Here is a 22,083-nt window from a genome sequence, read left to right as displayed (position 1 = left end):
CAGGTGCGTGGCATGCATGCATACCCATATGTGCAAAACACATAGGGACCATCACTCAAGGTAGTATAATTTCTCCTTTCCATCTTTCATTAGAAAAGAAGTATATTTACATTTTAGAAGAAGTTAGACACTAACTATATTTTAAAGTGTAACAAACTGATGAAAACATTAAAAAACCCTAACTCTGTGTTAGGCACTGTACACATACTCACCGTAAGAGTCTCCACTCCAAAAAGCTTATAATCTAAATCAATAAAACGGACTACAAGTGGGAGAAGTTATGGGCTCAGAGAGTTGAAATGACTTGTCCAAAGTCACACAGCAGGTTAGTGACTGAGCTGTGATGATATCCCAGGTCCCCTTATCCTCAGTCCAATGACCAATCTAACAGACATTGCAGCTTCTGCTAAACCTTAAAAAAATATAAGTTACTATCCCTCCCAATTAGCAAAAACCATTGTTTTTCTAGTGGAGCAGAGGCCAACACGGCTGCATTTTGAACATGTTTGTTCATCACTGATTATGCACTTTATTCACTATTTATTCACTAAATTATGCCATTTTTAAGGTGGTTGAAGTTTTGGGTATCTAAGTATTTTTATGAAGAACTGTTTAAATGTCCATAATGAACAAAATTAACCCACTATTACAAGCGTTCATTAAGTGTTTAGCAACTTACCATCACACTTTTGTCCATTTTCCATGGTTCATAACAGTCAGAATTTGGCAATGGCAAAAGAGAGCTTTTTCCTGAGTATCTGAAATCTAAGATTCAGGATAAGAATATTTAATGGACTGCGTAATAATATGGGTCATATACTAGTCATGAATCTTAGTTTTCTTTAAATTAATTAAATCCTGAAAACAGCTCATTATTATTTTCCTTTAATGACATTTCAGGTTATTTCCTACATATGTAAGACAGGCCTACTTTTTGCACTGTAGCAGGAAAACCGATCAGATATACTATAAATATTTTCACCATGAAAACATGAAATTTTAGAATGACTTGAATAAAATCATATTTATCTATACACATGTCATGTACACACCTCCCACCGTATAAGACAAAAGACTTTTTCCTTTGAATAATAGTTAATACAAGTGTTGTTTATATATCTCAAAAAACTAAACTAAGATGTTCATACAGTGAATAGTGTTTTTGCGTGCCTCAACTTTTGGGTGCTCAATTTGACTCCTTGAAAGAACCTGATTTTCAAAGGGCAGGTGCTCAGAACTTTCTGAAAATCAGACCCATTTATAGTGTCTCAAGTTGTGCACCCAAGAACGGAGGCACCCAAAAATCACTAGTCACTTTAAAAAAATCTTTATACTTCTTATTCCAAATAACTAACTGGGAATATAATGAGCAAAATAATCTTATTGCTCCAGTCACAATTTTCTACCCCCTCCCCAGCCTCTTCCCTGGGGTTTCCTCCAGTTAGTTCAGAAAGCATCATTTAGAGCTTTTTAGATTTACTCTTTTTTATTTTTTCAACTTTAAGTATGGGCAATTATTCAAGAGCAAATGTTTTCTGAGGAGGGCGTTCTGGTCACCCACATTAAATCCAACATATGTGATAACTATCTGACTCAAATCAGAAATGACAGCAAATGCATATTAACAGTTTGAAAAACCCGATTCTAAAAAATAAAAAAAACAGTACACCACACAATGTGCAAAAATCATGCTAAGATGCTGAAATGGAGCCCCCTAACAAACTAACTCAAAATATGCAGGTATTATGGAAGAATTCTCTCTAAATGCTAGCTAAAGGGACAATACAACCAAGTTTCTAAAGAAGCATGAGCCCTAACAGCTGAAGTTAAAGTGCTCTAATTAAAATGTAGATTAAATAGAGCATGAAGCTAAAGCACAAGCTACTGAATTACAGAATACAATACCATTGATCCAGGGTTTTAGTACTGTCTCTTCCTGGTAGGCATTTATTTGCAGGGATGGCGGTTGCAATCCTAACTGAAGTTCACTGCTCACAAATTCTATATATTTAGAATCATTGCTAAATAGTAAAAGAAAAACACATGTTTAACAAAATAAGACAAGTGCTTCTCTAACTCTTCATATCATGTATTAACTATAAAGCACTAGATAATTTCTTCAACGATTAAAGCAAATCTTAAATATTCACTGTAAATTTAAGTAGCTGAAGAGCAATCCCCCAATATTGCTTTAGTGAAAGATCATCTCAACTTGTCCATAGTTATATTAAAGCAGGGAGAAGGCGATAGCAACTATGTAACCAAAAGTTAAATGCAGTAACTTCGTGGAGGGAGCACCTATGAGCCGCTTGTTTAAAATTCTGCCATAAAACTGAAAAGAAAGTTGGGTAATTGAGCTGTATGCTTGAGTTAAATCCTTTTCTAAGTACTGCTAAATCTTCCCTGCCAGAGATGAAATCTGTGGGGCTTATAAAGTTGCTTCTGAAGAGCAAATCTTATAATTTTCTAATGGACAAATTACACTAAAAGGAAGAATTTTTAATAATATTTCAAAGGGAAAATGTTCCTGAGCCCCAATTAAGTGTTCTACCTCACAACTGATTTCAAATATATATGCTCAATACTGTTAAACAGTATATTTTTTCTAAGTATGAATATTTTCAGCAAGTGCAGCAAAATGTTTGTTGTTTCCTTCATTGGTTATAGTTAAAGAAATATGAAAATTTCTCCCTACTTACCTGAAAATTTCCTTTCTTTGAGTAATAAGGTACACAGATGCATCACAATGGGCACGTCAGCCTATTTGCAGTTTGGGGGCAGAAACAGACCTGTCAGTCACTGGCAGTATGGGAATGTCCCATCCCCGCAAAGTTCAATCCAGTGAGGTAACTTCTACAGCCAAGATGATTCAAACAGATTGTGCTTAATATACTTTGAGGAAGAAGCATGATTTCTCCTACTAAAAAGCATGGCAAATTACACCTAACAATGACAAATCCAAATTCTTGGATGTCAATTTCCAACTCTATTCTGAGGAATCCACTGGTCTCCCATGTGGTCCGCATCTATGGACCTTATTACTCTAAGAAGGGAAATCTTCAGGTAAGGACGGATAAATTTTCCTCTTCTTCGTGCTAAGGTTCACAGACCCATTACAATGGTATTTTCATAACAGTGTACCTCCAGGGTGGGAAGCAGGATCATCTTTTAAATGCAGCCATCCAAAACAAGGTAGATTATATATAAACTACATCTTCCCTGAGGCACCACAGCATGGAGACTTCTTCCAAAAGAGAGGAAATGGGACTGGCTAAGACTGGATGACCAATATGAAGAACTCGGTGAACTTATGAATTGATGGCTATGTGGCTGTAATGAGAAGCCATGGCCTCCTCAGAGGTTGAGAGGGAGGGCCCAAAAAACACACCCTCCTCCCCCGGTGGGCAGAACCAGGAAATCTACACCCAACACACCAGAAGCTATGAGGTGGGACAGGAAGGGGAAGTACAAAAGATGGGCCTTGGAGCTCAGGTGGGCTGGAGCTGCCAAGGGAGACAGACGCATCCCGCCTGCTGCTACCTATAAGGAGCTCCACCATGCTGAGGAGTGGCCAGATCTCCCTGGGTTGCCAGCCTACAGAAACTCTAAGGAGCTGCCACCTGAGGACTCATCAGAGTTCCCCGAGGAGACAGAGGATCTCCACGTTAGAGGTACTAAACCCTGGGGATTTAGGAAGTAGCCCAGGGGAACTAAATGATCGTCTGGTTAAGTGCTGGCCTGATCCTATGTCAGCATGTCACCACTCTGCCACGGTTAGGGCCTTGGGCTGGGACGTGATGGAGTCAGTGGGCCCGTGTCCCCCTACCACCCCACCCCTGGGGTGAAAGCTTCCCCACCTTAGGCCAGGAGGCCTGCATTGGTCTACCACCCCTGCCTGTGCCCTAGACTGCTTTGGTGCTCGCCCCTGCCTGAGCCCCAGACTGTTTTGGTGCTCGCCCCTGCCCGGCCAGTAGAATAAGTTGCATTTGTTGTCTTTTTTGGGATCCATGAGAGAAATAAGTACTTTATCCAAGTATTCATTTCAAGCCTGTCTAGTCCCAGATGGAAGATTGGTTTTTCAATAACAGACTTCCTCTGCAAGAAAGAGACATCTGAAGATACAATACTATCAGGCCACTGAGCCATAGCCCCTACAACAAGAAAGGCATAAAAAGTATATCTTCTGCTATCAAAATTCCTAGATTTTGTACTGTCCTCCGGGGCAGTGGAAAAGCTGGGAAGACAAAGCAGGGTCCTTCCACAGCTTTAAGAGAGGTCATTCATCCCCTCACATCCTGGGTCCTGACAGAGGCTCCCAAAAATACTTTATTTTTTCCAAATGCAAAGAGGTTGATTACCAGCCCACTATATTGACTTATGATGAGTGAGAATACTTATGGACACCGGCTCCACTCTGCTACTCAGGCTTCTGCAATGTAAGTCTTGGTGTTCCTCTCTCCCTTGGTGAGCAGTGCACATAGGAGATAAGAAATTTTGTTTCACCCAGAACAGGAGAATTTCTGTCTGGGGTAGGGTTATTTGTGTTGTTCTCAGTTGTAACAACCCTATCAGACACACTGAGTATCGTGACAAGAACAGGTCTGTTATCCATGGAAAGAACAGTGCTCTGAGATCTCAATGAATCATTGCATGCCAGCTGCTGGATGTGGTGTTCTCTTTCTGGTACCCAATTCCCTGAACTGAACTGGGAAGGTCCCTTAAAAAAAATCTGACTCTCAGTATTCCCCAGTTGGGGGAACAGAGAATATACATTAGAGCTAGATCTCTGCCAATGGATAAGATAGGCAGATACACAGAGGGATACCTGCAATTAATGGATAGGTATATGGACTCTGGATCATTGAAGTATACTTGTTTATGAGATCAGAATTCCAATAGGCTCTAATAAGAATTGGATTTGTTTCTGTAGCCCCACTTATTTTCTATTACAGCCATCTTCATCTTCTGAAAGGAGATCATGTACTGGATTGTATTCATCCTCAGCCCAGGCCTATGACTGACTTCCCTGGCACCACATATGAACGTTTGTTCTAAATCCAGGATGCTCCAGAAATTGTACCACTTTGTTCTGTACAGAGAAAGCTGGAGCAAACACACTGATCAGAAAAACTGCCCAGGAAGACGTAACTGAATTTCCTTCTTCCCTAAAGCCAGTATTATTGCTACCATGATCCCAAACAGAGAACCAGAGAGTGCAGGTAAGATCAAATGGTGAAGCTGAAAACTGGGAAAACAAAAAGGCAGCAATCTATCTGCAAAACATAATTATCTGGGGATTGTAAAATGGGAATACTTTGAAAACAAGCCTCCTTTGGGAACTTATTTATATGTCTCAGGCAGAGCCCTGCTCTGCTTGCCCTTCATTCTCTGAGGCTAAAAACAGGACGAGGAGCAGGTTATAATTCTCCAATCTGAAACAGAGGAGAATAATTTCATTCATGTTATTGCCTCTCTGTAGATTGCTGAAACAGGGAATGGAACAAAGCTGTTCCTGAAATTCTTGCACAGCTCCAAAAGTTCCATCCTTTTGACAATGCCTAGTGACCTTACTGATCAAAGTTACAGCCAGCCCTTTGCTCCCAATGTGAAAGAACCTCACACAAATCGGGAATCTGGTTGGAAAACTTGTAGATAGTTCTGAGACAGCTACTGGTGCTGCACTTGTTCTAACTACCATATGCAAAAAGGTATTTTTTCCTGTTGTACTTCCTGGAATGCTTCAACCCACCACATGACCTGTATTCCTCTATGTAGTACCTGGCAGAATTCTAAGTTGACTCTTCTGATGATTCTGAATAGCTTCAGCTACAAGTTTCCATTGTATCAGTAAGATAGATGGGAACTGAGTTGTTTGATCATCTGACCCCAAGGATCAAAGCTCCACGAAACTGCATGAAACAGATGTGAATACCCCTTATCCCCAACCAGCGAGTAGCCAGCATTAGGCCATGCGATTTTAATTTTTACGTTGAGAGAGGCTGTACTTGCAATAGTGTCGACCCACGTTAGTATTGCTTGTGAAAGCATGCAGGGGCACTCTGGATGTCAGATTACAGCCTGTGTTTGTCTATTTTTGTTGTTCTGATGCCCCTGAGAATTTGCATACGTGAAGAAGGGGGTTGTAAAGGGCCAGTACAGTGCGATCATTCTTTCAGGTGAAATTCTTCTCCGTTAGAAACGAGTCCCTGATCACCAGAAAAAATGGTCACATTTATCTTTGGTAGTGGTACCATGTTACAAAATGGAGGCTCAGAGGAGGATGAGGTAAAAAGAGTGGAAAATTTCTTACTGATAATTTCCTTTCTGCTAGTAACGTTTCCCACAGTTCTTGACATCTGGGCTACTATCATCTCTTCAGCTCATGAAGGCAGATCAGCGTTTTGGAGCTGCATGGTCTGTCCATGCCCCCATAGCTCCTGCTTGCTTCCAAACAGGAATGCTGGAATCAGGGGTGGAGGGGTGGGCAGGGGAGCTATGCCCCCCACCACACTTTTAAAAGTGGGAGGGCCATGGCCGTCCACTTTTTAACATGGCCGTAGTACCCTCACGCAGGCATGGCAGGGGAACTAATAAGGTGATCTGTTCCCCCACAGCAAGTGCAGCCCCTGCTAGCAGCACCAGCCTCTTTCCAGATGGGGGGCTGAGGTGGGCCTTAGTCCCACCTCACCACTGGGCCCTGCCCCCTGCTCCTCCTCTTCCCCCCAAAGCCCCGCCCCCTGGCCAGAACAGAAGACAGAGCCAGGTAGTAGTAAGAGCCATCTAGGGAGCCCAGACCGCTGTAGGGAGTTTCAGACCCTCCACCTCCATGGGAGGCATGCCCTAGAGGGTGGGGACACGGGCCAGATGCTGCTCTAAGGCACCCCAGCCCTCCCAGTCAGGGCAGGTAGAGGGTCTGAGGCTCCCCACAGTGGGCCAGACTTTCTGGGCAGCTCTTACCACTGCTTGGCTTTGGCTTCCGCCTGGCCAGGGGACCAGGGGGTCATGGTTCCGGTACCAGTGCCCTCCCCTGCCCATTTCTATACAGGTTCCAGCGCTCCTGCTTCCAGATGTGTTATTCCCAAGCTGTAAAACCTGCATAACATCATTATTAATATTTCATAGATAACATAACTAAGTATATTAGAACAAGGAAGATGGCCATGTGGTAATGATGCCACTTAATATCTGGCCCTTGACTCATGAGCACTCACGGGTAGGTAGAATCGCTGGAGATGGTGTTAAATGAAATTACTGGTAAGAAATTTTCCATTTCCGTTTCTCACAATTCTTGATGTCTGCGAAATAGCAAGCAGTAAACCAATGTAGAGAGGACTACAGGAAAAGTCAGAAAAAGGAAAAGCTGTCCCCTCCCCATCTATAATATTTGTTCAAAGGGCAAAATCATTTCTAGGCCATCACCTGCAGCACCTTCCTGCCAAAGGATGACTCTGCAGAGGATAGGAAGTCTATCTTGTAGTGCTTAATAAAAATGGTAGCATTTGAACACCTTACACATTTCTGCTGTGGATGCATTAGCTCTTTCAGTATGTCTGAGGTAAATTTTCAGAGCCCTTTTGACATCTAAGGTGTGCCATGTTTCCTCAGTAGGATGTTGTGGCCGTAGACAGAATGAAGGTTCCTTGGGAAACATGTAAAAAAAGAGTTCACCTTTGGAATAAACAATTCCTGAGTCCTGAGCACCATCTTGTCCTCATGAAACACACAGTAAAGTTCCTGAATAAAGAGTGCTGCCAACTCTGACACTTGCCTGGCTGATACGATGGCTATCAGAAAGCAAGTTTTGATATACAAATAAAATGCTCATACTGACATCAGTGGTTCAAAGGGATAGTTTCTCTGGACTCTCAGTACAACTTGGGGGGAAAAGAGGTCTAACTGCTGGCTTGGCTAACCAGACTGCACTAGGGAATGTGTGTACCTGGGGATTCTCTACCAAAGAATCCACAGATCCTGCAAACATTGTGCTACTAAGACAGACATCTGATGCACAATGATGCTGGATTAGAAACCTCTGTCAAACCCTTCTTTAAGAAAGTCTAAGAAAGCCATAATTCCTGGATTTCTAGGATTTACTTCATATTCCTGGCACCAGTCATAAAATAGAGTCCAAAAATATGCTTTCAAAGTCAATACTCTTCTAAAAGACAATGCAATGACACAATTGCTTCCCTTTCAACAGCCAGGCTGTTAGATGTAGCCAGTTTGGATTTAGATGAAGCAGATGCACCTTGTGAGGATGTCCTGTCTCTTTGGGAGCTGTAGAGGCGGTCACAATTTCAGCTCTATCAACTCCAAAGACCATGGTCTCCTTGGCCAATGTAGAGGTACCAATATTACTGTTGCCTGTTCTAGTTTTAGTTTCTGGACCACGTTCCCAAACAATGGGAAGGGTGGAAATGCACAGAGGATCCTGTGACCATTTATGGGATAGGGCATCTTCCCCATGGATCTGGGTCTACTTCCCTGGTGAAATACTTTGGTCTCTTTGCATTGATGTGGTTTGTGAATTAGTCAGTTGAGGGCACGCTGAATGACTGGATGATTAACTCAAAGACTTCCTGATTCAGGTACCACTTGGGGTTGTTCACCTTGCTCCTGTTGAGCCAGTACGCCTTCTGGTTCAGGACTCCCTTTATGTGAGCTGCCCTGGGGGAGAGGAGAGAATGCTCTCCTTACTCCATGATTTCCATTGCTTCCGTATGTAGCGCTGGGCTTCTTGTCCCCCTTGGTTGGTCATGCTGTCTGACTGAATTGGAATGTTTCTCTTTAGGCTGGACTGGAACCTTCATAGTGGCATCTTGACTACTCTTAGTTTATGAGGTTTATGCTGCAAGGTCTTTTCCTCCAGGTTCCAGATGTCTTGAACTGTTTGGGATCCCAGGTGTGCTCCCTAGCTCCCCAGGAGGGCCTCGGCTGTGAGTATCAGGGGTTCAGGAAGTCACATGGGTATGCCCTTGTGGACATTGCCCTAGGTTGACCACGATTTAAAGAGTTGATCTCCTGCGTCAGAACCCTCACTTGATATTTTATATGTTCCAGGGAGTGATCCCATACCTTTAAAATGAAGCCTCAAAGGTGCGTGATGTGTGACTGCACCCATAGAGTGCTCCCCATACACAATACCACGAGGCATAGCAATTGAAGGCTCAGTGCAATAGTTGGCCTCTTGCAGTGCCAAAACAATGCAAGGAGGTCTTGAATCTTCTAGAACATCTCTAGAGATGGATATACCTTGACTATAAAGATGCCTATATCCACTCCCAAAGGTGTTATTTGAGTGGATGGAATCAGTGAGCTTTTCCTGATTTTGATGATAAAGCCATGCACCTGCCGGAGATTCAAGGACAGGTATGCAGTTCTATGTGCCGTTGCTGTGGATAGAACATCCAGGAAGATGTTCAGGTGGATCTCCTGTGACCTGAGCCTGGCTAGGATTATCACTAAAATCTTTATAAAGACTTGGGGGGGGGGGGGTAAGCAAGGACAAGCCAAACGGGAGCATCCAATAAACGATATTGCTTCCTGCTATTGGCAAACCTTAAGAACTTGCGATGGCACAGTGATGGGGATATGGAGGTATACATCCATCAGATCCACTGAAGTCAGAATATCCTCCCTGGACAGGGATGACAGTGTAGAGCTTAGGGTCTCCATCCGGAACTTCATTTTTCTCATCAACTTGTTGAGCCTTTTGAGACCTAGAATGGCTCTGATTCCCCCTGTATGTTTCTGAAAAATTAAGAAGATGGAGTAGAACCCTGAGAGTCTTTCCTCTGAGAGAACTCCCTCTTACTTCCATATCCAGGAGATAAGAAATCACATTCTGGATTAGACCACGCTTTACGGGGTCATTAGAGAAGAGAGACTGGATGAAAAATAGATGGGGAGCCTGTAACTTGAGAGTATTCCTGGTTCACTAGCTCTGTGGTTCATGGTCAACGCACCCATTCCTCCAGTTAATGGGAAATCCTGCCCCCAAGCTTCAGCTCTAGGCAGAGACCTTTGCATTTCTTGTCATAAAGAGGTTTTGAGAGCAGCAGGATTCCCTTGGAGCTTTCCTCGGGAGAACTTGCTGTTTCTTCACTGGTATTTCTGCAAGGATGATGGCCAAAAGGAATGCCCTTGTCAGAAGGCTGGTCTCTAGTCTCTCTTAGCGGCATCGTGTGGGATTGGAAGGGATCATTTAGATGATGTGGCATTGTCCGCTACTACCTTGTCTTTGAAAAGCAAGGCTCCAGGGAATTTGGCAAAGCACAGCACCTGCTTCAAGTGTCCAGGGACGAACCCATCAGTGGCACCTGGTTACTGAGCTGGAGGACAGGGCTTTGGCTGAGAATCTCATCACGTCAGTAACAACACTGTTGCCAGGGAAACAGAGCCAAAGTCAGGTTGATCTCTATACGTGAAGGCTATGAGATCTTTCCAGCCAGGAGAAAGATGGCTTTGCAAAGCAATTAGCTGTTAGGGACACCCTGAGGAAGCCTCAAAGTATTGAGAGTGACCTACATTTTTTTTTCCTCTGTGAGGTTCTTAGGATAGAACTCCCTTTGGAGGGGACAAACATAACTTTAGCCAGGGACAGTGTCAATCTTTGGTATCTCAGTAATTGACATTTTTGTCCTATAGAACCTAAGATCTCTTTTGTTAATGTGATTGCCCTCATCTGGCTTATCCCATTCATCCCCGATTACTTCCTCAAAAGCGGAATGTAGGGGAATCATGGCCACAGGGAACGATTTCAGGGGAAGAAATTTGCTCAAAGGCTTACTCTTGATAATTTTGTTCAGGTTGAATCGGAACAGTGGATACAACCTTGTTGCACATGGCCTCCAATTTCTCAAGGGGAAAAAAAGCCTTTGCTAAGGCTTTCTCTGGTCCTGATTGGAGTTAGAGCCCATCCTCCAGACAATTCACCACCCTCTGTTATGGAGGAGGAGAAAGAGGAGTCAGGACTCATACCTCCTATATCTTTTATGTTTTCCTTTGCATTTTTTGCTATCTTTGATTTCTTAGCTTGCTTAGAGTGTACAAGCTGTTGTGGCTTTGGTGATGTCTTTTGCAGGTAGCCTTGCTGAGGGCCTAAAGTCCTCTCATGAGCTCTCTTCCTGAGTTCTCGCTGCTGGGATCCCATCCTCCCACGGTGGTGTCGGGGGGAACTCTTCCAGAGCCCTCCTAGCCAAACTACAAAGGGGGGCTGTGTGCTTATGAGCCCTGCTTTTTTCCCCCCAGGGTGCTCAGGACCCATTTTAGGACTTGGGCAGGGGGGATTTGTGACTCACAAATCTGCCCTCTGTTCTCCAGGGGACACTTGAGAATTACCTCTGAGTTGGTTGACTGGGGTCCTCCTTGTCCTTGGAGTCTCTCTCTGCTCTACTCAGACTCCTGGTCCATTTTTCCCATGTCAGAGTTGCGGAAGAGAATCCCACATGCCTGTCCAACTCCATGCCCTGAGACCTAACAGAGTTAGAGCCGGAAGGCTGGGTGCAAGTTAGGCATAAATTGTTGCCTGCCATGCCTGGAAGGGGAGTCACATATATGAAGCACTGTCTGGATTTCATTCAGTGCTTTTTAAGTCACTCTGCCATACCTGGAAACTGCAGAGGAGCCAGTAGGGAGGGACCACAGCTGAGGCTCTGCGGGGTTTCAAAACACAGCTCAAAAACTAGCCCAGGAGGGAGAAGGGGATGGGAGGGAGATCACGGTTCACCACTCCTCCGCATTTTGACAAAAAAAAGTCCTCCTAGACAAATGTGAAAGTGGGAGCTGCAAAAGCCATCATCTGCACTGCCACGAAGGCAGAGAAACTGGAAGCAAGCAGGAGTTGAGGGGGCATGGCCAAACCATTTGGCTCCAAAACTCTGATCCTCCTTTGAACTGCAGAGAGAGAGAGAGAGGAGAGAGAGCAGCCCAGATGTCAAAAACTGTGGGAGACGCTGGCATGCAGAAACAGTGGGCAAGAGGCCCCTTACTGCTTGTGGGTTGTTCAGCATCTGGGCCGCTGTCCCTCATACTCCACAGCCATCTACTGGATGGAGGTGGTAGAGGTGAGACATGGCAACCTGTTACAGAAGCTGGGAACAATAACCTGGACGTTAGGGTATGATGACCTACAGCAATAGCTGGGAATGACAGCCCAATAGTTATGGCATCATGACCCACACTAGCAGTTCAGGATGACAACCTGATACCTTCCCAGTGTTGTAGACATGACAGGAAATTCCTATCCCACTATCACAACTTCTCAGGATGCATCAGAATGGATATATAACTATAGCTCCCCTAAGGCAGTTGCCGAGCTCCTACGCATAGTTTTAAAATAACCAGTAACACTTGTCTGAAAGAGTCTATCCTTTGGTTTTTGGTTTGGGTTTTTTTTTGGTGGGGAGCAGGTGATTGTTTCAAATATATTTTACTATTTGATTTGCTAACTCAGACTTGAAATGCTGGGCCTTCCTCCCTGAAGGAGAAAGAATTCCCTTTGTGGGGTGGTGTGTACCGACGCCTAAAGGAATCCACACACATTTATGTCCTGGTCTTTTCTGCACTGATCTGCCCTGCTAAACTCTTTGAGGGTGAGCACGGAAACTAGGAGCTAAGGATTATCTGCCCTGCTGCACGCTGTGAAAATGAGAAACTCCCTTTGGGAGTTTGTCCACATAATAATGCTTCAGAGAGAGTGAAATTGAGCTCAGATTACTCTGAAAATATTACACCTGGCTAGTGATCTCCCAGTCCTCAAAAAGGCTGGGTTTATTTGCCTCCGGCATTTACCTTAAGTGTGAGCTCAACTGTGAAAAGTCTATTAAATGTCACAATAACCTAGAACAACGTGTATTGATGGGAAAAGGTGCAAAAGGGTCAGAAAAACTAAATTTAGTCCAAACAAAGAGGCCTACTGATATAATTCTAGGACTGGGTTAAGAAGAAGCCTGGTAAATAAGAGAAGTGTGGGAAATCCATGAACCAAAATTGGTTTCTCAGAAATTGGGCCTAATTAGCGGACAAAATAATGAGAAGATGGGCTATTCAACCCACATTCCTTTTGGGGATCCTCAAAGAGACTTTGAGGGAACAGATATGAACACTGGTTGACTAAAAAACAAGAGAGAAGGGGAAAGAGCAAGCTTCACCATCATGGCTGCTATCTCCACCAGCTCCTTGGACCCTGGGATTCAATAGAACACCACTGTGCCTTTCTCATCCTAATTCTGAAATGTCCTGACCAGACCGGACTCAAATGACACCTAAATTTATTCCCCAGACCCTATTGCAGTTTGCAAACACATGCACTGCTGGTATGTTGGAGTTTTGTGTGTGCACCTTGTTAAGAGCAGTACATCATTATTTTAGTTCATTCTTGTTGAAAAAGTTTGTTTTTCTTAATTATTCCTGTCCATTAGCTAATCTTTCCAGGCTACCACTCTTCTAAACTTGTTCACAATTTTTGATTTGTCAAGATGGTAAATTAAACTGGTTCATAGTCAACCTTTTTTGCTCTGATGCTGTAAGTAGATTGTCACTAAATCGAATTTCTTTCAGCTCAGCAGTGTAAAGTAATTTAGCTGACTACAACACAAGCTGAATTTTAAGATAGTGAGGTCTGTTTGTGAGGTCTTCTCCCTCTACACTGCAAAATGTGCATTTCAAGTAAAGGAGTACATCTTTATTCCAATGCTGTATCAGACGAAAAGCTAAAGCAATGGGATTTTACTACTTGCATGGAACAAAAATCAGATGCAAATACATTTGTGCCCAGTGTAGTCTACTTACCTGTGTAGTGGTGACAACTATAAAGACCTAAGTGCCAGTGTCAACAGTACTATGTCAGCAGGAGAGCTTCTCCTGCTGAAATAGCTACCACAGCTCACAGGAGCTATTGTAATTAAGTCAACAGGAGAGCTATTTCCCATTGGCTTAGAGTGTCTGCACTAGCAATGCTACAGTGCAGATGTGACGCTGTAAACTCTGTAGTGTAGCCATAATCTGTCTCTCTCTCTTTCCCACTTTCCAGAGCCTCCTGGTTGCTGAGTGAGTGACTCAAACTTCAGTTACCCAACCTTTCCTCCAGTTTCCTGGATGCTGCACTGGATACATGTATTTCTCAAAAGTTTTCCCCCACTCTCAGCTTTTGGGTCAATCCCAGTTCACAAAGCACACAAGCACATGCACATTTCAACTGGATATACTTGAATTTAAGTACGTGCTTAAGTGTCCTGCTATCTCAGGGATACATTACATAGTTTCTGCAGCCTGCCTCTGCTATAGATCAAAGAATTCTCATGCTAGAATGGACAGATATTGATCCAATTCTTTGACTGCTGCACAGTTCTAAACAGCAGCAGTGAACATTTACACTCTATTTTCACTCCGACAGTTTAGAAAATCTTTGAGCAGCAACAGAGACACTTGAGCTGTCTATGAACTGGCAGATATGACTTCATGGTTTAACCCTGGGTTCACATTTGCAAGATTACATTTGCAATCTTAAACTTAATTAAGCTTAAGAACTAAAAGCTTAATTAAAAAAATGAAAGCTTAGTTTCTGCAGAAGTTGATGACATTAACCTGGAAAAGTTTCCTACTGGTCAAATATAAGTGGATTTTTTAAGCATTGACAATACATTTTGTCAGAGCCTGGGGAATCGTTTTCAATGGAAATAAATATTTGTAGTGTGACAGATATACAATTTATCTGAACACTAGGGTTAGGAAACAAAACTATTTCTATTATTGAAAATATTGAGTGACACTAATAAGAATACCACCTCTGTCACTCCCAATATCTATATTGTAAATACTGAAGAGCAAATGTCCAGTATTCTAGAACTGGTGACACTACAGAATGAAAGACTCGTACCTCTATTTTTGCAACACTCACACTGCTCACAGTTAGCAACTGATTATGATCTTTCATAGTTATGTGAATTACAGCAACTTAAGCATTTTCCCTGTTTTTGGAAGAACTAGGCTACAACTTGATTTGGAAAAAAAAAAAAAGTCTCCTCCCTCTTCAGTTTCAAAATTTCTTAATTTTTCCATTTAGATTTCCCCTCCATTTCCAATCTTTTATTATGAAGTGTCTAGACACCAAATAATGTCTTGCAATTCCAAACAAGCTATTATGATATAAATCAACATAATAATAAATGTAAAATTATGTTTTCTATAGAGTTGCTAGAATTTCACATTGCCATATTCTAGTAAAAAACTAGCCAATATTTGCACTTGAGCAGTTTTAGACAAAATCTTATCATAGCCAATTATTTCCTGCATTATTTAATTTGGTCAAATTATTAGTTCTACAAAAACAGCAAATCCAAATATAGTCAATACTACTGCTTTATAGTTCACCACCTCAAGACTGATCATCCATACTGGAATACATTTTCAACTGCAGTCATTCTGAGATGCTTGAATAGATAAGACACGGATATACATCAGACAAAATAAATCAACTGCAGACAAACAAAATTCTGTCCAATATACCAGGAAAAACAGTAACTACATTACACCTCTGATACTTCTGGCTCTGTAAACATATTAAGTTATGTCAGTTTAATTTTCTACAGAAATAGTGATGATGTAAGTGAAAGAAAAGAGTAAATAAAATCAGGCTGATGAGATTTGGTAAAAAAAAAGAAGTTGCCTTTCACTTTATCATTAGCATACATTACTCAAGAAGAAATGGCATACATTACTCAAAGGTATGTCACGGCACATACCTTTTTTCAGCTTCATGAATATTAACTTTTTCTTCTTTTATAGCGGCCAACTTGCCTGCAAATCTGTACTGTGAAATGATTATAGTTTAAATAAACATAAATTCAGATAACTCTATCCTGTATATCAAACAATCTTTCATAACTGTGCCCCGTGTAAGAACATAAGAAAGGCCATACTGGGTCAGACCAAAGGTCCATCTAGCCCAGTATTCTGTCTTTCAATAGTGGACAATGCCAGGTGCCCCAGAGGGAATGAACAGAACAGGTAATCATCAAGTGATCCATCCTGTGACCCATTCCCAGCTCAGAGGCTAGGGAAACCATCTCTGCCCATCCTGGCTAATAGCAACTGATGGCCCCATCCTCCATGAACTCATAGGCGCCAACTCCGTGGGTGCTCCGTAGCTGGAGCGCCCACGGGGAAAAATTAGTGGGTGCTCTGCACCTACCGGCAGCCAACCTCCCCTCACCCCACCTCCTCCTCCTCCCCTGAGCGCACCATGTCCCCACTCCTCCGCCTACCTCCCAGTGCTTCCTGCCCGGCTGCCACCAAACAGCTGTTTGGCAGCATTAGCATGCTCTGGGAGTGGGAGGAGGAGCAGGGACATGGCGCGCTCAGGGGAGGAGCAGGGAAGAGGCGGGGCTGGGGCGGGGATTTGGGGAAGGAGTTGGAATGGGGGTGGGGAATGGGTGGAAAGAGGCGGGGCCTCATGGAAGGGGTGGAGTGGGGGCGGGGCCGGGTCAAGCACCCACAGGAAAGAGGGCAAGTCGGTGCCTATGCATGAACTTATCTTGTTCTTTTTTGTACATACAGTATTTTACAAACACTAAGTTTCTGCATACCATCTTCACTTTAATGGGCGCTCAAACATGACTATTTTACTATATAAAATCTAATGCAGATAATGGCAACTACTGTTATCTAAAGGGAAACAAATTTAAAAACTACATTCTGACTTTTTCTTAAACTAATATTGCTACACGTAAGATTATTATAAATGAAATAATAGAGGAAAAACACCTTTTCAGATTATGGGAAAAACATGAAACAGGCTATGCACATAGTTATTTTCACCTGAGGTTTGTTGGATTTTTCCCACAACCCCAGGAAAAAGAAGAAACAGGAAAATATTGCTGAAAACACAAAAATTGGTAAGGGGACTCAAAACAAATATTCTCCAAACATGAATGACTGATTTTCCATCCCTGGGGAAGAGTAGAGGTTATGATGTGTTGTATGTGGTATATGATGGTTGTTCAAGTGTCAAGGTTTATACCTTGGGGTGAGGAGTAGAAGGTATATACCAGGGGTTGCTGAACTTACTGAGTCTCTGAGCCGCGTATGACAATTTTCATTAGTTCGAGAGCTGGGGTGCACCTGCTGGGGTTTGGGGCTTCAACCCTGTTTCTGCTGAAGACCTGATCCCCAGCAGGCGTGCCCCATGGCGTTGAAGCCCTGAGACGCCTCTCCCCACTAGGCAGAAGCCCCTACCCCACCACCCTGATGCAAGTCTGGTAGGTGGAGAACGGTGAAGATGCAGGGGGTTCCATGAGCTGCACTGTAACTATAAAAGAGCTGCATGCGGCTCATGAGCCACAGTTTGGCCACCCCTGGCATATATTGCTGTCTTGGACATTACAAGAAGACAAGACAAGACACCAGGAATGGGGCTTAACTAGGCTGCAACTTTATTAAGTAACACATATAGTAGCTATCTTGGAATTACTCATCTAGTACAGGCCATCCTTCCTTCTTCTGTAATCCATACCTTACAGCGAAGTACTATTATCATTCCTCACACCCTGTTAATCTGGTCCCAGCCCACTGCAGGGGCTCCATCGCCCTCCCTCATATGAGGGTTAAGTGTGTGGTGAAGAGAGGGTTTGTCTACCCACTGCCTCTGACATCAGGAGCCCTGACCCCAATTCCCCATTTTCTTTAGGAGATGGAGTCACAGTTCAAGGCCAAAAGGGACCACCAGATCTGACCTCCTCTGTATCACAGGCCATGAGTACCACACAGCACTCACACACTAAAGCGAATTTGCTTCCAATTTCAGTTTATCAGGGAACCAGATCCCCTGATGATCACCACCTGAGCTGAGCACCTGCCAAGACGCAACAGAATTAATTTTACAACTTAACCTACCCTGGGCTGCTTAGAGGAAGGTGAAAAAATCCACATCACCCTGGCCAATCTGGCAGTGAGGAGAAATTCCTTCCCAAACTCAAAAAGGTAATTAGCATGAGGCCACAAGATCCAAAAAACCTAGTCCTATTCTAATTTCAAGGGATGGAAGGAAGAATTTTTCTTCCTTGTGTAGAATGGTCCCCTTGGGAAGGGGTAAGGGCTTATAAACTCCCCTGTTAGGTTCTAGGGAGCCCATCAGCTTATATGGCATCCCTTCTGTCACAACCAATCAGCCACAGAGCAACTGTCTTCCCCTTCTTAAGTCCAGCAAAAGAGGGGTGTGGGGCAATTCTTTTTCTTTCCCCTGCAGGTCCAAAGCAGGCTGCAACGTGGAGAACATCTGATGCCATAACTTCACTTCCTTGCTTTTCTTGTTTTTTGTTAGGTATGTTATATACAGACCAGTCTTAATGGACATATATGCAGTGTTTGTGCATATTTTTATTAGAATAACATGATTTATATTATTGGTAAGACATGAGTAATGTTACTGTAATTGATATGGTAATGTCTTATTCAAGTTAAAATTTTAAAATTGAAGTGTTAGTAACAAAACAGAAAAATAGTTTGTCAAATAAGACTCTGACCTGGTCTACAGCACATATTAAAGTAATCAATAAAACTCTCTTTAGAAAAGCAGCTGTACTCTTTACTACATAAAATTAAAGTCTAACATGAGTATGAAATACCATTAATAATTAGGATTTTCTATGTGGACTACTATCTTTCCTGCCTAGATTAGTTTGTGACATAATGCAATGTACTTTCTTTAGTACCTTCTCATCCATGTGAGAATCCTTTAAGAGTTCATCTGATTCAATCAGCTGCCCATCCTCGAAAGACTCCTCAATTACACCTCCCAAGGGACAGCTTCCACTTGAGGAATCATGTTTTTGAATCTCATTAGCTGAAAAGGTGGAACATATTACTGCGAAGTCTCCCATACTAAGCTATTATAGCAATGAAATTTAAGAACTCATATTGCTTTCTATATGTGAAATTTGTATACAATTATTTCAATATGAAAGCTTAAAGAGTTTCTTCAAAGTAAATATTACAGTAATAGAAAAGGAAGAAGGGATATACTATTGATCTGACAAATTTTCTAATTTATTTTAGAAAATAATTAAGGTATGGGTTTTGCTACTGAATACCTACATATCTGTTCTCCCTAACTACGCATTTTAAAAATTTCCATTCTTACCTATCAGCAGTGCATCATATGAATCTGTGACAGATTTCAATGTTCCAGATTCTTGAATAGGACTCTCTCTGTTTTAAACAAAAAGTACATTTAAAATCTCTAGTAAAGAGGCAGACTAATCTAACCTAACTACACAAAATCAAAGCTTTCCAGTCCAACAATGAATGCTTTCAGCTATGGACAGAACATGTTTACAGCATAACAGTCCCACTATGAGTTGTTTTTTCTACACTCACATATTGCTTTCCTTGAAAATCCCCCCTTCTAAACACATTCACAATTGTTTTAGTATTATCATAAGTATAGTACTAATATTTACATTATTAAAGTTCTTCAATTTTGGCTTTTCTCCTCATCACACCTTTGCCTAAAATATTGTTGGGGGAATCTTTCACATCATAGGTCAGACAAATCCAGCAGTTACAGAAAATAAGGAAGATTTGTAAATACTGTGTTAGTTAACCAGTTCACCAATTTCAAAATATTTATAACACTTTCCTGCTAGATGAATCCCACAAGGTATTTATTGAAAATGTTACGCAGACTTCACCCACTTCTGGAGTGAAACAGTACGGCAACACTACACAATTTAAGCTAGGAAAAGAAGAGTACTGCTTTCAACAAACATTGTGGCTTAAAAATTGCTACAGTCTGAAAAATTACTATTTCCCAGAAACCACGAACAAGTAAAATGTTATCTGAAAAGTGCAACCAGACTTACTCAGCAGGCAAGAAACTGCACAAGGCAACAGGGGACACCTGGGGGCATACTGAGCAACATCATGGCACAGCAATAATGAGCTGCTAGTCTTAGCAAGGTGATCAGAGGGGGCAGGTGGGAATGGAAACATTCTACCTTGGGGAAGTTCAGAAAACAGAGTACAAGGTTTTGCATTATGCGGAAGTTGATGTATATAGAGTCTTGGCTTAAATACAAATACCTCAGTGGACTGACAAAAATTCATAGAAAGTTAGTTAATTATCCATGAGTTTCATGTCAAACAACATCTTTACTTTGCAGAAACTATATGGAGCTTTCTGATAAAAGGCAGTCTTTTTATACGTGTTTCTCCCCACAACACGTATGTGACATCTTTGCTAGTCATATGAAATTCAAAGGATCAGACAATGTGTTATTTTGTTCACAATTATTAACTGCCCTGTAAAATGAATGTCGGGAGATCCAGAAGTTTGCCACCTGGTTATCACTGCTTACCTACCAAACATGATTTTATTTTTAGAGATTTGAAATACTTTGCAACTGTCAAGCCAAAAATAGCCCTAAATCTTGGCTCAAAGTATCTTAAAATAAGTATCCAGTGTGAAAGACTTTATAGAAACAACTGAGGTTGTCTCAGAAATTGAGATTAATTACTGTACTTGCTGATGATCCATTCATAGGCCTACATCTGAGTAACGAGCCTATGTACGTCACATTCATGCAGGACCGAAAATATACAGTCTTTGCTGATGTAGCACATTAGAAATAGAGAACAGCTGATGGTATCCCATAGAAATAGTATTAGAAGGTCTAGGAATTAGAATAGCTACAGTCAAACATGCTTGGCTTGAATTTAGATGGTATAGTGAATATGGGCTGTTCAAATGGCACGCTGCAGGCCAAGTTTAGACAAGAAACTCTTCACATTATTGTGTATTGAATCAACCACAACTGTGAACTTTCTATTCTAGGTAGCAAAAGAGATTTCCCTATCATAAAGACTGAATTTAGAACGATTTTCACACTTTACTATTTAAGTACAAGAGCTCTTGTTGATGCCTTAGAGGCAAATGAGCTATTTTTGGGTGATCTTCACCATGGAGACTGCTTTGCTAGTCAGGTCTGAACACTGGAGACAATGATCAAAAAGAGATGGCTTTGCTTGTCATCCACACACTGAAAAAGCAGACTCAGGGTCATTCTTAAAGAGATCAAAACAGACAAGACACAGGGCATATTGTATTGTATCAACTTAATTCATCACTGTGACTGAAGCTAGAAAATGCTATGCTGGAACTCATAAAGCAGAACTGTTTCCACTGCTATGTCCAAAAACTTATCAGAGATGAAAAATGTGAAAGGGTAAACCCTTAAAGTTGCCATTGCACATAGAGAACAGATTCATCAGGATACAGCAACTACCATTCGCATGCTTTCAATGCTTTGACTCCTCAAAAAAGCCTAGAGACAAGAAACAACTGGCCCATTATAGCCACTAACAGTCTATAAGCTCCTCGATTTTGAGTCAGGAGGAAAAAGCTAGTTATAGAGCATAAATTATAGAATGTATGATGCAAGAATATGGCAAGCAGATATAACTAACTTTCCATGGCAAATCAAGGGAAGGTTCTGACAAGATACAGAATCCTACATTTTCATTTAAGAGACAAGCTGGGTGAAGTATCATCTTTTTCTGGACCAATCAGACTGCCAACCCTGGCCATCAGCGGGGGAGGCCTGAATTAGAGAGTGTGCCCACATCTAATCCTAGGATAATCTTGTTCTTAATTTATGAGCCTCAATTTCACCATTTATACAATGGGAGTTATATTTACCTACTGTATAGAGATGCTGTGAAACCTAAGAAAATTTTATTGAAGTGTTACATAAAAGTAAGTATTACACAGCAACTAACAGGGAAAAGAGCTCAGAAATTTTTAGCTCCCAGCCCTGAGTATTTTACTTTAGGCCTCATGGCCTGGGGGGTGGAACAAACTCCTCTAGCTTTTAAGCATTTGTATGTTTTGACCAGCCCTGCTATGTAAATCATTATACAGTTAGCCAGCTTTGTATCATATCAACATTTAAGGCCACCTTTTAAAAAGTATTTTCAGCTATATATGCACCATGATATGGTGTAAAACTAAACGGTTCTCAAATGTTTTTTCAAGCTTTCCCTGATGACTGTTTAAGGGGGTTTTTTTGTTTGTTTTTTTTTGGTTCA

At 42.0% G+C, this 22,083-nt stretch overlaps 1 protein-coding gene across 7 annotated transcripts in view; it reads right to left on the bottom strand.

Moving 5' to 3' along the window:
- Positions 1-22,083, bottom strand: part of TOPAZ1 (testis and ovary specific TOPAZ 1) — a 100,620-nt gene that overhangs the window by 69,434 nt on the left and 9,103 nt on the right. For all 7 annotated transcript variants that reach the window (XM_043540870.1, XM_043540871.1, XM_043540874.1 and 4 more), the window contains exons 3-7: positions 19,139-19,206; positions 18,711-18,841; positions 15,744-15,811; positions 1,906-2,021; positions 680-765 (exon numbers count right to left, since the gene is read on the bottom strand). In XM_043540870.1, the coding sequence (XP_043396805.1) occupies positions 680-765; positions 1,906-2,021; positions 15,744-15,811; positions 18,711-18,841; positions 19,139-19,206 (469 nt within the window). The remainder of the gene's footprint in view (positions 1-679; positions 766-1,905; positions 2,022-15,743; positions 15,812-18,710; positions 18,842-19,138; positions 19,207-22,083) is intronic.

The sequence above is a fragment of the Chelonia mydas genome, chromosome 2, assembly GCF_015237465.2.
Source record: "Chelonia mydas isolate rCheMyd1 chromosome 2, rCheMyd1.pri.v2, whole genome shotgun sequence".
Lineage (NCBI taxonomy): Eukaryota > Metazoa > Chordata > Testudines > Cheloniidae > Chelonia > Chelonia mydas.
The sequence above is the reverse complement of the archived record's forward strand: the minus strand, read 5'-3'. Positions and strand labels throughout refer to the sequence as shown.